The sequence below is a fragment of the Balaenoptera ricei genome, chromosome 3 (assembly GCF_028023285.1).
Source record: "Balaenoptera ricei isolate mBalRic1 chromosome 3, mBalRic1.hap2, whole genome shotgun sequence".
NCBI classification, from domain to species: domain Eukaryota; kingdom Metazoa; phylum Chordata; class Mammalia; order Artiodactyla; family Balaenopteridae; genus Balaenoptera; species Balaenoptera ricei.
Genome location: NC_082641.1, coordinates 170,797,707 through 170,812,541, shown reverse-complemented (window position 1 = coordinate 170,812,541; position 14,835 = coordinate 170,797,707). Strand labels below are relative to the sequence as shown.

The window sequence follows — 14,835 nt, the reverse complement described above, 5'->3', positions numbered from 1 at the left end:
AAAGGACACCAGTATGGCATTTGCAAAAGCCTTTTTAATTTTTCAATGTTCAGGTTTTTCAGCGGGAATTCATTTTATCGTGCGCAGAAGATTGGCCATTAGTAACATTTAGATTCACAGTGATCTGCAGCCACCACCTCTATCTAGTTCCAGAACGTTCCCATCACCCCAAAAGGAAACCCTGTCCCCATCAACAGTCTCTCCCATTGCCCCTCCCCCAGCCCCTGGCAACCACTAATCTGCCTTCTGTCTCTGTGGATTTGCGTATTCTGGACGTTTCACGTCAATGGGATCATACTTAGTATCTGGCTTCTTTCACTCAGCATGATGTTTTGGAGGTTCATCCACATTGTAGGGTGTGTCACCGCTTCATTCCATTTTATGACTGAGTAATATTCCACTGGGTCGGTGGACCATATTTTGTTTATCCACTCATCCTTTTTTTTTTGGCTGCTCCGGGTCTTAGTGGCGGCACTCGGGATCTTTGTTGCCATGTGCAGGATCTTCTTTGCGGCATGTGGGATCTCTTAGTTGCAGCATGCGAACTCTTAGTTGCAGCATGCATGTGGGATCTAGCTCCCTGACCAGGGATCGAACCCGGGCCCCCTGCATTGGGAGCTCGGAGTCTTAACCACTGGACCAGCAGGAAAGTCCCATATCCACTCATCCTTTGATGGGCATTTCCCTTCCACCTTTTTGGCTCTTTCATCCAGGAATTTTATAGTCTGCCAGTTTGGTTTCCATTTTGTGATGAGGGCATAGTTCTCCGATGAGTTCCAGGTAGACGGATCCTATCAGTTTAGGGATGGGTTTTGCTTCCTGTTCACATTGCGTGTGCTTCTGTGAGCATTAGTCAGAAGGCAGAACAGGCATTTTAACTTCGGGGCATTTGAAGAGGCGGTTTGGCTCAAAGACAGACACACGGGTTTTCAGGACCTGCTGCCCCCAACACACGGCCACAGCATGCAATTGCCACTTCGCCGAGCTATCCCCCCTGGGGACCCAGGGCCCCCAGTTCCTCAGTCCCAGACCTGCTTCCTTTCATTCCAGACACAGTCTGGGGATTCTTGGGGTGCAGGTTTCACATCCACTTGTGGAAAGGACCTTAAGCCACAACATGACTGGCTTCCAGGTCTCAGGCTCTGTTAAGACTCCGTGAGGAAGGCGTGCTTAGAAGCCAGAGAAAACAGCTGAGCTCCTCCAAGAGAGATGTCACTGTTTAAGGACATCCCCTGAAGCTGTGGTAATCACAGTGTGGCACCACGCAGGTATCAACAGCCCAGAGGCAGACCCGCGTGTGTAACATAACTTAACGTATGATCTTTAACAAAGGAGCCTCCCTGGTCTGGGGAGAGATAGATTCTTTAAGAAAAAGCATTAAAACGATTGCTTCACTCTTTGGAGACCATCTGGATTCTCCTTGCACTTCCCATACTGTACCGGGTTGACTGGTGTCCCCCAAAATTCATTCCACCCGGAACCTCAGAATGTGACCTTGATTAGAAATAAGGTGTCTGAGGATGTAAAGGTCTCAAGGTGGCTTCATCCTGAATCCAATAACAGGTGTCTTTATAAGAAGAGGGGAGGACACAGAGACAGAGAAGGCCTCCATGTGATGTTGGGCCAGGAAATCGGAGTGATGCACCTACAAGCCAAGGGTCACCGGAAGCCAGGAGAGTCATGGGACGGTTTCTCCCTCAGAGCCTCCAGAAGGAGCCAGCCCTGCCCACACCTTGATTTTGGACTCATCCAGAAATGCAAGACAGTACATTTCTCTTGTTTTAAGCCACCTGGTTTATAGTACTCTTTTACAGCAGCCCTAGGAAACTCTCACACCCTCCAGTATAATTTCCAGATAGATAAAGACTGAAATGTAAAGAGTAAGTCCAGGGAGGGAGAGGAGTACAGAGTGTGGTTCCATGTTCATCAGCTCTGGGAGGGGAATGGGTGATAGACATCTTGAAAGAAATGACCCACAGATCTGACTGCCTGGAAACTGTAGTATTTGTATCAAAAAACACCATATGTAAAAGTAAATCTGTATGAATTAGATTCATCAGACGTCGCAAAGAGTTAATACCCTTCCTATACAAAGAGCGCCTCCAAATCAATGAGCTAGGTGGGCATGGTTCAGTGGGGAAAAAAGGGCAACTGACATGAACAGCTTCCAGAAACAGAAAAATCGTTACTGAATACAGTGAATTCTCAAAAAACCCAGCCTGACAGAGGATTATAAGTGACAAAATGCTCTTTTGTGCCCACTGATGGCCATGGGTTGAGAAAAATATTGATCGTCGGTGCCAGTGAGGATGCTTTGAGGCAGCACTTCTCAGGCTGCTCCGGGCAGACCTCTCACTTGGGTGGGCCTCTCCGGAAGTCACTTTGGCAGAAGGGGTCAGGGGCCTTCATAGTGAGGATGTAGAGCCGATCAGATCAGCCCAGTGTTTAGGTTCAAGTGGTGCCACCTGTAGAATGAGGAGTCTCTGGGTCTAAGAGGGTACATCCACATTGGGAACAGAACTGCCTGGGATCTGATGGAGGGGTCCGAGGGGCATTCCAACCTGAGGACGAGGACAGGGGACACGGATGGCACTGGAAGGAGGCAGCAGTGTGGGGCCGGCCCCCGTCTGAGATGCAGGGGAGGGAAGGGGAGGGCAGGGTGCCAGGCCCGTGGTGATGGCCTGGTCAGTGTCTCACGGGGATGCAGCCCGGGCTGGGGGAAGCAGACTTCCCCTGTGGGTTGGGGGCTTTGGGCAGCTTCTCCGTGACTGGAGGGGGCCTGCAAGCCTGGGCCTGGCTGGGTGGGGAACAACCAGAGTATGTCCAAGAACTGCTCGCTGCAGCAGCCAATCTACCAGAGGGGGGCTGTGCTATATGGGCCTTGATGGCCAGGGGCTAAGAACTGGCCAGAGGGGGTCCCCGAGGGGCTCTGTGTTGGGACACCCACACCTAGACCGATGCTTCCAGGCACTGCCCTGCAGTAGCCCAGAGGATGGAGACAGCGGTCCCTCAGGGGCCCTCCTGACCTCCTGGGGAGAAGAGAAGGCTGTTCTGGGGACAGCAGACAGGATGTGGTCAGTGGGAGGAGCAGGGGACAAACACCCTGGGTGTTTGGGGCTGGAGGTGGGGTGGGCATCCCTGGGCGTGAGCTCAGCCCCTGATGGGGGAGTGCAACAGAGTGGATGGGCTCCAGGGGCAGGTCCAGGTGACACCTGGTCCCCACGGCTGCAGAGCAAGTGAGCAGGACCAGGAAAGGCGAGATTGGCAGGAGCTTGGTGGCATCTTTGGAGAGGGGAGCAGTGGTTTCTACTGCACGGGGTCATAGCGGACCGAGGGACGGGTGGGAGCAGGAAGGGCCAACTCCAGGCTGCGTGGAAGCCAGGAGGGAACTCGACCCTGGGCTGGAGAAGGATTTACTAGTGTCTCCGGTTTTCAGGGCCATGAGCTATTTCAGTGGGAGGGTCCTCCCCCAGGAAGGGGGAAAAGGGAGCCGCTCTGAGAGGAGAGTGCAGGCTCCCTGGGGAGGAGGACCAGGTGAGGCTGGCTGGGCGTGGGGAGGGCCCCACAGGCAGGTGCAGGGTGGAGTTTCCCAGGATGCAGATGTGGTGGGCCTGGGTGGGCTATGATGGCTGGAGGGGCAGCTGCTGCAGGGTGGGTCAGGTGGGCCCTGCGGGGGACTCCCGTGAGGGCCCCCAGCTGGTGTCCACCCTGCCCCACCCCTTCTCTTTGGCCGGCCCATTCCCTGCAGCTCCAGCGGTCAGCAGGCCCCTTGAGCAAGGCTTATCTATTAATACTTCCTCCTGGCCTGGGGGTGGGGTGTGCATTGGCTGGACCTGTGACTGCCCGCATGGCCCCCAGTCTCAGAGTATGGAGTCCCCTGCTCCTCCCACCAAGGGGCCCAGAGCTGTAAAAGTCCCCCGTGGGCTCCGAGGGTGCCTCATGATCAGCGAGCCCTGGAGGACGTGGGACAGCACAGAGCTCAGCGGGCCACACAGCCTTCAGCCTGTCCCAGCGTCAACCAGACCCTTGTCAGGGCAGGTGACAGGCCCCGCGGGCAAGATCACGTGGTTGGGCCCTGATGGCTTCTCGCTCAGCCCAGCTCGGTGTCCGCTGGGAGGAGAAAGCAGGCGCATCCATGTGACCTTTCTGCCGCCTGCTTCCAGGCAGCTTGGGCGTGAGACCATGCAAAGCCCCTGGTCCTTGAGCTGGAACATGCCCGCAGAAGTTGTGGCGCTCGTGAGCCGTGTCTCCACGAGTGCGTGTCACAGAGGTTCAGGCTCTGCCTGAAGCCCTGGGTCTGCGCACGTGTGTGTGTGTGCACGCGCGCGTGTGTGTGTGCACGCACGTGAGTGTGGGCGTGTTCAAATGAAATTCTATTTGTGCATGTGTGTCCACTTTTCTGTGCGTGCGTGTGTGAGCACGGTCGTATGAGGGTGTGTATTCAATCACGCGTGTCCGTGTCTGCACGTGTGCTCACATTCGTACATGTATGTTCACAAGCACACACGTGCGTTCATGTGGCCGTGGTTAAGGTGCAGCTCTACAGTTTGGGCTCCTGCCTCTCTCACCAGGCTCGGAAGCGCATAAACTACCCACCCTCCACAGCCTTCTGGGGCTGCCCAGGAACATCCTGCAGTTAGCTCTCAGAGTTTCCAGGGGACGGTCAGGTGGGCGGCACCACCTGGCACCTCTGAACACAGACAAGTTCATAGATTCCCAGCCGTTTCCTTGCAGTGGCATCTGAGGAACTCGGTGGCTGGGCTCGAGGATTGGGCATTTTGAAAAGTAAGCAAGAGGTTTTTAAAAGTTGCACTCCTGGGGAATGGGGTCCTTTCATAATCCACATGCTTTGTTTTAAACAGCTTTATTGGGTATAATCGATACACTATAAATGGCACTTATTGGAAGTGTGTGATTGGATGAGTTGTGACACATGCAAGCACCCAGGAGCCCACGACCACGATCAAGATAGTGAGCACATCCACCACCCAAAAACTCTCCCTGGCTCCTTTGTCCTCCCGCCCTGTCCCCCTCCTCCAAGCAGCCAACAATCAGTTTTCTGTCTCTAATTAGTTTACACTTTTTAGAAATTTACGTACAGTTGACCCTTGAACAACACAGGGGTTAAGGACGCTGACCCTCATATACACACGCAGTCAAAAACCCATGTCTAAGGACTTCCCTGGTGGTCCAGCGGTTAAGACTCCATGCTCCCATTGCAGGGGGCCCGGGATCAATCCCTGGTCAGGGAACTAGATCCTGCGTGCCACCTAAGAGCCCTCATGCGCAACTGAAAGAGCCCGCATGCCGCAACTAAAAAAGATCCCACATGCCGCAATTGGAAAAAAAAAAAAAAAAAATCCTGTGTGCTGCAGCTAAGACCAGTCTCAGCCAAATAAATAATTATTAAAAAAAAAAAAAATTAGCATTAAATCCGTGTATAACTTTACAGTTGGCTCTCCATATCTGTGGCTCTCCATCCTGGGGTTCAACCAACCACAGATTATGTACTACTAAAGTACATATTTAGTGAAAAAAATCTGCATATAAGTGAACCCACGGAGTACAAACCCATGTTGTTCAAGGGTCACCTGTATGTGGAATCATATAATATGTACTCTTGAAAATTTTATTGAGATGAAATTTGTATAACATTAAATTAACCACTTAAAGTGAACAATTCAATGGTATTTAGCATATTCGTAATGTTTTGCAACCATCACCTCTATCTAGCTCCAGAACTTTTCCATCACCCCAAAAGGAAACCCTGTGTCCATCAGGAATCTCTCCCCATTCCCCCACCTCTTCACTTCCCAGCCCCTGGGAACCACTGGTCTACTTTCTATTTCTATGGATTTGCCTGTTCTGGACATTTCATATAAATGGGCTCATACAACATGTGGCCTTTGGTCTCTGTCTTCTTTCATGCAGCATAATGTTTTCAGAGTTCATCCACATTGTAGCATGAATCAGTAACATTCCATTGTGTGGATGGACCACATTCTGTTCATCCATTCATCAGCTGATGGAAATTTGGGTTGTTTCCACCTTTTGGCTATTGTGAATAGGGTTGCTGTGAACGTGTGTGTCCAAGTATCTGTTTGAATCCTTGTTTTTAAGTCTTTTTGGGTCCATACCTAGGAGTAGAATTGCTGGGTCTACAGGTACTCTTTTTCATCTTCTGTCTTTCACTCAGCACACAGATTCTGAGATTGTTCCGTGTTGTTCCATGCTGTTGTGAGGATTGTGTTGTGTCCCTTCTCACAGCTGAGTCATGTTCCATTGTGTGGCTGGTTTATTCGTCCATTCACCGGTTTGTGTATGTTCAGGTTGTTTCTAGTCTGGGACTTTTAGAAACAATGCCATTAAGAACATTCACGTAGGGACTTCCCTGGTGGTGCAGTGGTTAAGAATCCGCCTGCCAATGCAGGGGACACGGGTTCAAGCCCTGGTCCAGGAAGATCCCAGGTGCGGCAGAGCAACTAAGCCTGTGCACCACAACTACTGAGCCTGCGCTCTAGAGCCCATGAGCCACAACTACTGAAGCCCGCACACCTAGAGCCCGTGCTCCACAACAAGAGAAGCCACCACAATAAGAAGCCCGCGCACCGCAGCAAAGAGTAGCCCCCGCTCACCGCAATTAGAGAAAGCCCACGTGCAGCAACAAAGACCCAGCGCAGCCATAAATTAATTAATTAATTAATTAATTTTAGAAAAAAAGAACATTCATGTACAATCTCTGTATGAACATCTGCTTCATTTCTCTTAAGTCCTAGGAGTGGCTCCTAGGAGTGGGTCACATGCTAGGCGTATAATTAACTTTTAAAGAAACTGCCAAAGTGTTTCCAGAGTAGATGAGCCCCACCGTTTCATAGAATTTTTCTGCAGGATACTGTGGCTTTTTGAATAAAGACACTTATCAATGTTCATATCCATTTATCTGCTAATTCTACATGAGTGAACTGATCCCAAGGAAATGCTCAGACTTGGACACGAAGATGTGTGTCCAAGAACTCAGAAATCATGTTTCAAAGCGTATTTCATGACACAGAGAAATGTTCATCTGTACCAACATACCACATTAAGAGCAATTCAGGTTTTATTAAAACATGTAACATCTATTAAACTGGAAGGAAATATACCAAAGTTACTTAATAATTTGGGGGAAAGTTTAGAAAATTAAATATTCCCATCTCCCCCAACCTTCCCACCTGTTGCCACTACCTACCTACCTGTTTGTAGCAGCTTCATAATGTCTGGTTTTGTTCAGCCTCACCCGTCCCCCACCCTCCTAACACTGCTGTGGGACTCAGTTTCCCAGAACCCAGATCATCTCAGCCTCTGAGTCATGCTTCTGCCCAGGGCAGAGGTCTGCATACTGTTTCTATAAAAGACTGGAAAATAAGTATGTTCAACTTTCCAGTTCTTAAGGTTACTAATCTGTGTCGTGACTATTCACTTATGCTGATATAACAAAGGCAGCTGTGGACAATATGTACATGAATGGGCAGAGCTTCATTGTGAACTCCTCTTCATCCTTCAGAACCCCTCTTAGATGTTACCATTCCCCTAAAGCCTTCTCTGGCTCTTGGGAACAGTAACTTCTCACGCTCATGGTTGATATTCTCTCACATTTGTTTGCATATCAGCTTCTCCCGCTGGGCTTTGAGCCAAGGTCTGGTTCATCTTTGTATCTTCAGCCACGCTTGGGTGGCACACAGTGGGCCCCCACGTGACCCACACTGCCTTTCTGCCTTTTGCTCCAAGACACAAAATGAGCTGTTGCCAGCATTGGCTGCCTTTTCTCTCTTTCCCGAAATGTCTTTAGGAGCAAATGCATTTGGTCCAGGGAACCCTGTTACATTGTCATCATGTCTCCCCAGTTTCCTCTGCCTGGGATGACTCCTTGGTCTTTCCTTGTTGCTCATGACCTTCACAATCTTGGGGAGGACTGCAGGCGTCCCACAGGATGCCCCTAATTTGGGGCTGATGTTCTTGTCATGATTGGAATGGGGTTGTGGGTTCTAGAAGCAAATGTACTCTGAGCAGTTCTCTCGAGCGAGTTTTTGGGGGCTCTCCCTGACTTCATCCTCCTCAGTGGGGTTTCATGTACCCGGGGGTTTCAAGGTCCCTGAGTTTCGGGGCAGGTTCAGTCTTGCTCATCCCAACCTTCCTCTCGCAACCTTCCTCATGTGTTTTGGGGACATAACCAAGGCCCATGAGGCCGCGTCTTCGTCCGCTTAGGGATCTGCCAGGGGAGGTTTTGCCAGAGAGGAGAGTCCTCTCTCCTGCGCCCTCTCCAGCTCAGGAAGGGCTGAGCTCTGAGATGGTTGTGGCCATTGGACTTGAGGGTTGAGAGGCTGGTTGGGAGGGATGGGGCCTGGGACGGAGCAAACTCCAGGGGAAGGGTTTGATCTTGGCAGGAGGGGCCTGGTGATGTCGCTCTGCAGGAGCCACAAACCTTAGGTGAGTGTCACGTTTAAGGACAGATAAGGCTCTTCGGCCCTTCTGGCTCTTCAGGAGAGCCCACGGATTCAGGCCATGGGTCTGAGGCTTTCTGTCCAGAGGTGAATGTCAGTGTCCTCCCACCCCCACCTTCGCCCTTCTGATTTTGCCACCCCCCTCCCTTCCAGCTCCAGGACGCGCGCCCCGAGCCCGGGAGGCATGCTGAGGCCAGGCCGCCGGCAGGATGAGTGTGAAAGAGGCGGGCAGCTCCGGCCACCGGGGGCAGGCGGCCTACCACCTGCACATCTACCCGCAGCTGGCCACCAGCGAGAGCCAGACCCCGTGCCAGGCCTCGTGCCGCGTGACAGCCACCAAGGACAGCACCACGTCCGACGTCATCCAGGACGCCATCACCAGCCTGCAGCTGGACGGCAGCAAGCGCTACGTGCTGGTGGAGGTCAAGGAGACGGGCGGGGAGGAGTGGGTGCTGGATGCCAACGACTCGCCTGTGCACCGTGTGCTGCTGTGGCCACGGCGGGCGCAGGACGAGCACCCCCAGGAGGACGGCTACTACTTCCTGCTGCAGGAGCGCAACGCAGACGGGACCATCAAGTACGTGCACATGCAGCTCATGTCCCAGGCCACGGCCACCCGGCGCCTGGTGGAGCGTGGCCTCCTGCCCCGGCCGCAGGCGGACTTTGATGACCTGTGCAACCTCCCCGAACTGACCGAGGAGAACCTCCTGAAGAACCTCAAACACCGCTTCCTGCAGCAGAAGATCTACACGTATGCCGGGAGCATCCTCGTGGCCGTCAACCCCTTCAAGTTCCTCCCCATCTACAACCCCAAGTACGTGAAGATGTACGAGAACCAGCAGCTGGGCAAGCTGGAGCCGCACGTGTTCGCGCTGGCCGACGTCACCTACTACGCCATGCTCCGGAAGCACGTCAACCAGTGCATCGTCATCTCAGGCGAGAGCGGCTCCGGCAAGACGCAGAGCACCAACTTCCTGATCCACTGCCTCACCGCCCTGAGCCAGAAGGGCTACGCCAGCGGCGTCGAGAGGACCATCCTCGGTGCTGGTCCGGTGCTGGAGGTGAGCGGGACCGCTCGGCGGGAGGGACCTTAACACGTGGGTTTGGTTATCGTTCAGATAACGGCCGTGGAGGAAACAGTTATACTCACGTTTTCCAGAAACAGGAGACTTGGCACGCCGTGCAGGGCCACACAGGGGGGCACCAGGGCTCATCAGGAGGCAGCAGGAGCCAGGGGAGGGTGTAGGCAGGTGTCTGTCGTGGTTTTCGCGGGAAGGGTCCGGTGAGGCAGGGTAAGCAGGCTTAGGGTGGCCAGTTTGAATAATTTCAGAGTTTGGGAGCATAAGGGCTGCCCTGGTTGTCTGGTACCTGGCCCTGGGGTGAGCAGGGCAGGGAGAGAGTAGCCCGGAGTGTGAGAACGTGATAATGGTGGGGGGCGGGCGTAGGCTCTGAAGTGGTTGGTTTGTGTTTGGAGGGCGTGTTTGTAGGAGAGTCCTTTGCTCTCTCTAGGACTCGGCCAGCCCTGGCGGGGGCAGTCCCTCCAGGGTCAGCCAGGCCCCAGGTGTCAAAGCATCAGAATAGAGAAGATAACCAGGCCTGATCAACGCCTTGATGTCCTCTTAATGTACTCCCAGTGTCTGGACGGGGCGGCGGTCTGCACTCCGGGTCCCAGAAAGAAAAGGATGGCGTGTCCAAACTGAATAGTTCATGGCGGGGTGTTTCTGGCAGGGGGTGGGACCGTGGGCTAGAAGGAAGCCAGCAAGGTGAGTTCAGGCCTGGGGGCTGGGGACGGGCTAGAGGAGGGGCTGCTTGGTAGTGCCAAAGAGTCAGCGGGGGAGGAAATGCCCCAGCTTCCTGCGCCCTCTCCAGTGTTCCCATTGGCCAGACCCCACAGGAGTCACGGATGTGTCACTGTGGGTGAGCCTTCTGGACACGGGGGCAGTGGAAGCGATCGCAGTGATCACTCACTCTCAGGGTCTTAGGACGAGATGCATCCACGTCTCAGAACATAACTTAACCGTCGTCACCTGGTGAGGGCCAGGGCCGCGTATGGGCCCGGGGTGTGCGCCTCTGGGTTTGGGGTCTAAGACTCTGCTTGCTTTCTTTCTGCTTTTAATAAGATTTTGCAGTGATTAAATGATTTTAAGTATGTAACTTAAATAGTTAAATTTTATTAAATATAATGACATAAGTCACTCTATTTCTTCGAGCAGTTTTAGGTTTATAGAAATACTGAACAGACAGTACGGAGAGTTCCCGTATTCTCCTGCCACTTCTGCTCTTCCCCCTGTCATTAACATGTTGTATTTGTTAACAATTGGTGAGCCAGTATTGACATTATCATTATTAACTAAAGTCCACGGTGTACATTAGGATTCACTCAGTGTTGCATCTGCTGCGCGTTTGTTTGGACAAATGCACAATGTCACGTCACCCCACTCCCTCCCTCCAGCTCCCGGAAACCACTGATCCTTTTACTGTCTCCATAGTTTTGCCTTTTCCAGGATGCTGGATGGCTGGAATCATACCGTCTGTAGTCTTTTCAGACTGGCTTCTTTCACTTAGTACTAAATACTAGTACTAAGGTTCCTCTGCGTCTTTTCTCGGCTCGAGACCTCATATCTTCACGTTGCTGAGTAACACCCGCTGGATGTGCTGCAGTCTGTCCATCCGCAGGACCCCAGACCCTCTGTCCGAGGAGTAGGCTCGGGGTGGGGTGGGGACGGGGGTAGGTTCAGGGGTCCCACCCGCCCTGAAACATTGACCTCCAGCTTCTTACTGAAATTCACTGAAATCCCATCTGAGCTGTGCCGGCTGAATACGCTTCAGTTCCTCTTCCTCTCTGACGATCTCTGAGATCATGAGCAAGAAATTAGCTGGGGCTGTACAGCCTGGCCCCGTGCCAGGACACATGGCCTATATCTGTCTTCTCCTATACATGTAATGTAAAGATTCATTGTCATTTTTTACGCAAGCATTTCAAAGACTACCTAGTGATCCGGCCGCAGAACGGACGCTTTTCTCTTCAGTGCTGTGTACCCTGCATGCGTTCCCTCCTCTAATCGTCCATTCATTCTGCAAATATTCCGCGTGCAGGCACCGTTCTTGGCACCGGGCTATGCAGTGGCCAAAATCAACACAGAGGCCTGCCCACAGGGAGCTGCCGCCTGGTGACGAGGAGGCAGGCAGCAAGACAGACAGCGGCCTCGCGTGTGAGCTAAGAGCCGATGAGAACAGTGGGCGGGTTCGCGGAAGAAGGGGTAAGGGGGCAGGACGCGAGAAGGTGATGCCGAGCCGGGCCCGGAAGCGGGTGGGGCGAGCGATGCGACGTCTGGGAGGGGGACACGGCCAGTGCAAAAAGCCGGGAGGCTGGACCGTGCCTGGCGTGTTGAAGAAAGTCAGGGGCCCTGGAGGGCACGGGAAGGAGCCGGAGTGGGGTGAGCAAGGGGCAGAGCAGGAGGCGGTGGGGACAGGGAGGTGACAGCAGATCATTCAGGGCCTTGCAGGATCACGGGGTGGGCACTGTGTGATGTGGGAGCTACGGAGGGTGTCCCAGGTTCAATCTGGCTCCATCCCAGCTCTGGAACTCAGCTGCCGTGAAACCACCAACGGCCCCACTGTCCTCCCAGCAATGGCCGGGGCCCATAACAGGTGCTCTAGGACAGGATAAAGCAATGCAGGCCCTGAGTGACTTTAGAAGTCGGGGACAGGAACAAGAGGACGGACCCAGCATTTACCGAGCAGGGCATTTTGCCAAGTGGGCCCTTCACCCCTCACAGAACCGGGCAGGCGGGTGGGTGTGGCAAGGTTCGATGAGGATGCCGAGCCCCAGGGTTTCAGTGCACCACAACGAGGAGGCAGGTTTGGCCCCGCGGTGCAGCTTCCTCTTCTAGCTGAGGACCATCCAGGGCACCGGGATGAGGTTCCTGGCGCTGCCCTAACAAAGTACCACAGACTGGGTGGCGTCAGAGAGAGGAATTTACTCTCTCTCACGGTTCTGGAGGCCCGAAGTCTGAAGTCTAGGTGTGGGCAGGGCCACACTCCCTCGGAAGGCTCTTGGGGCAGATGCTTTCTTGCCTCTTTGCACTTCTGGGGGCTCCAGGCACGCGCTCCTTGGCTTGTGTTGCTCCGATCCCAGCCTCTGTCATCACATTGCCTTCTATTCCTATAAAGACACCGGTCATCATTGGGTTTAGCGGCCACCCCAATCCAGGATGACCTCATCCTAACTAATTACGTCAGCAAAGACCCATTTCCACATCAGGCCACGTTCACAGGTTCCAGCGTCAGGACAATATAGACGAGCCTTTTGCGGGGGGGGACACAAATCAGCCCGCAGCAGTCCCCCGCCGAGCGACAGCTGGACGTGTCTTGTGCCTTCTTCCCCAAGGGCCGCCACTGGTGATCCTGGGGGCCCATCCGTCCTCCTGCTGGCCTCCATGCTCCTCCCCTGCCATTGCCCCGAAGGATTCTGGTACATTCTATGAGGGCCGTTAGTCACCTCCGTGGCGGGTGTCTGCACCCCGTGAGTCAGATGCCTCTGACCTTGCCTGGCTGCCTCCCTCGAGCCTCAGCAGTGGGAGGCGGCAAGGCCAAATTTCCCCAGGGGTTAGGAGCTGCTGGAGGGCGGTGCCCATGCCAGCTTCCAAAACAGGCTTGAGCCAGATCCACGTCACAGCCATAAATGTGCTTCCTGAGGCGACCATTTGGAAAAGGGAGAAGGTTGTTTTAGTTTAGAGCCAGGCTTTGCAGCCAGAGCACCACTGACGTCTGGGGCCGGGTCAGTCTCTGGGCTGGGGGCCGTCGTGTACGCTGTGGGGTGTTGAGCAGCACCCCTGGCCTCCACCCACCTGATGCCAGTAGCACCCCCTCCCCCCAGTGGCAACAACCGAAAAATGTCCCCAGACATCACCAAGTGTCCCCTGGGAGCAGAATCTCCCCTGGGTGAGAACAGCTGCCTTAGTCACAGCTTGTAATCCCACAAGACCCAGTCACCGTTTCTTTCAAGTGCTGATGGTTTAGAAATTGTCCATAAGTAAGTCCCAACCATTCTGAGCTAACTTGAGAGTTACTTTCTAATAACAGGAATAACTAGCTACCATGCCTTCGGGCCCACTGTGTGTCAGGCTTTGGGTGCCACGGTCTTCATCCATCGTCTCTCTGAGGACTCACAACAGCTCTGCTCATTTTAAAGACGAGAAAACAGAGCCCCAGAGAGGTGTGCTGGTGTGTAAATGTCCTGGGGCTGCCATCACAGAGTACTGTAAATGGGAGAGGGTGGAGGTGGAGGGCTTAAAACAACAGGAATTTATTCTCTCGCAGTTCTGGGGGCCAGAAGTCTGAAATCAAGGTGTAGGCAGGGCTGGCTCCTTCTGGAGGCTCCGACGGAGAAGCCATCCTGTGCCTCTCTCCTGGTTTCTGGTGGCTGCCAGCAACCCTTTGGCATTCCTTGGCTTGTGGCCTCATCACTCCAGGCTCTGTCTCTGTGTCCATATGGCCTTCTCCCCCTCTGCCTCTGTATCTCAAATCTCCTTTCTCTTACAAGAACACCGTCATTAGATTTAGGGCCTACCCTAAATCCAAGATGATCTCACCTCAAGATCCTTACTTTAATTCCATCTGCAAAGACCCTATTTCCAAAGAAGGTCCCACTCACAGGTTCCAGAGATCAGGACTTGGACATATCTTTTTGAGGGACACAAGTCGACCCAGTACAGTCTGGGTACCCCAGGCCACACTGCAGGCAGCCACAGCCAGACCACCGTTAGAACCCAGCCTGAGTCTAAGTTCACGGTACCCCTCTGCACCTTCGTGAAAGATTTCCTCTCTCAGCTTGGCTGGGGCCGCAGGAAGCCGATCGGGACTTTTTCTCAGCTCCCTGAAAGGAGAAGTTGAGTTGTTTTGAGGTTTGGGTATCGCCGGGCACCCCCCCAGGCAGGGGTTGCAAACTTGCTGTGCAATTCTGACCAGAAAACAGGAAGGCGGCACTGTGGAAAGCCGGTTCCAATCAGCTGATCTGCCCACCCGCTGCAGTTAACTGTTACTGTCACTGTTTCACACGGTGTCGCTCGGCCACCCTGCAGCCTGCCCCCTGAACCACCCCCAGAAACGCGACGTTTGTGCAGGAGTGTTGCCTTAGCTCAGAAATACTGAAGGTGCAGAAGGCAGGCTCACCAGGGCAGTGCAGTCTGGGGTCCGTTACCCATGCCGGGTGCCCTCTGAGAACCTGGCGACATTGTGATGCAGCCGCCCCGGCATCAGCCACCGGGCTGGCCACAAAGCCCACCCAGGACGTGCCCCTCTGCCTCGGCATCAGGGCTGAGGGTGGAGGGTGCTTAGGCCAGGGTTCTCTTTG

The 14,835-nt window shown here is 53.7% G+C and overlaps 1 protein-coding gene across 10 annotated transcripts in view; it reads left to right on the top strand.

The window, feature by feature from the left end:
* The window catches only part of MYO9B (myosin IXB), an 89,455-nt gene that overhangs the window by 8,553 nt on the left and 66,067 nt on the right, over positions 1-14,835 (top strand). For 9 of the 10 annotated variants that reach the window (XM_059918158.1, XM_059918153.1, XM_059918160.1 and 6 more), the window contains exon 2: positions 8,634-9,541. In XM_059918158.1, coding sequence (XP_059774141.1) covers positions 8,690-9,541 — 852 coding nt within the window. In that variant the 5' untranslated portion in view covers positions 8,634-8,689. Of the gene's footprint in view, positions 1-8,633; positions 9,542-14,835 lie in introns of those variants that run through there. The other variant, XM_059918162.1, reaches the window with a different exon arrangement.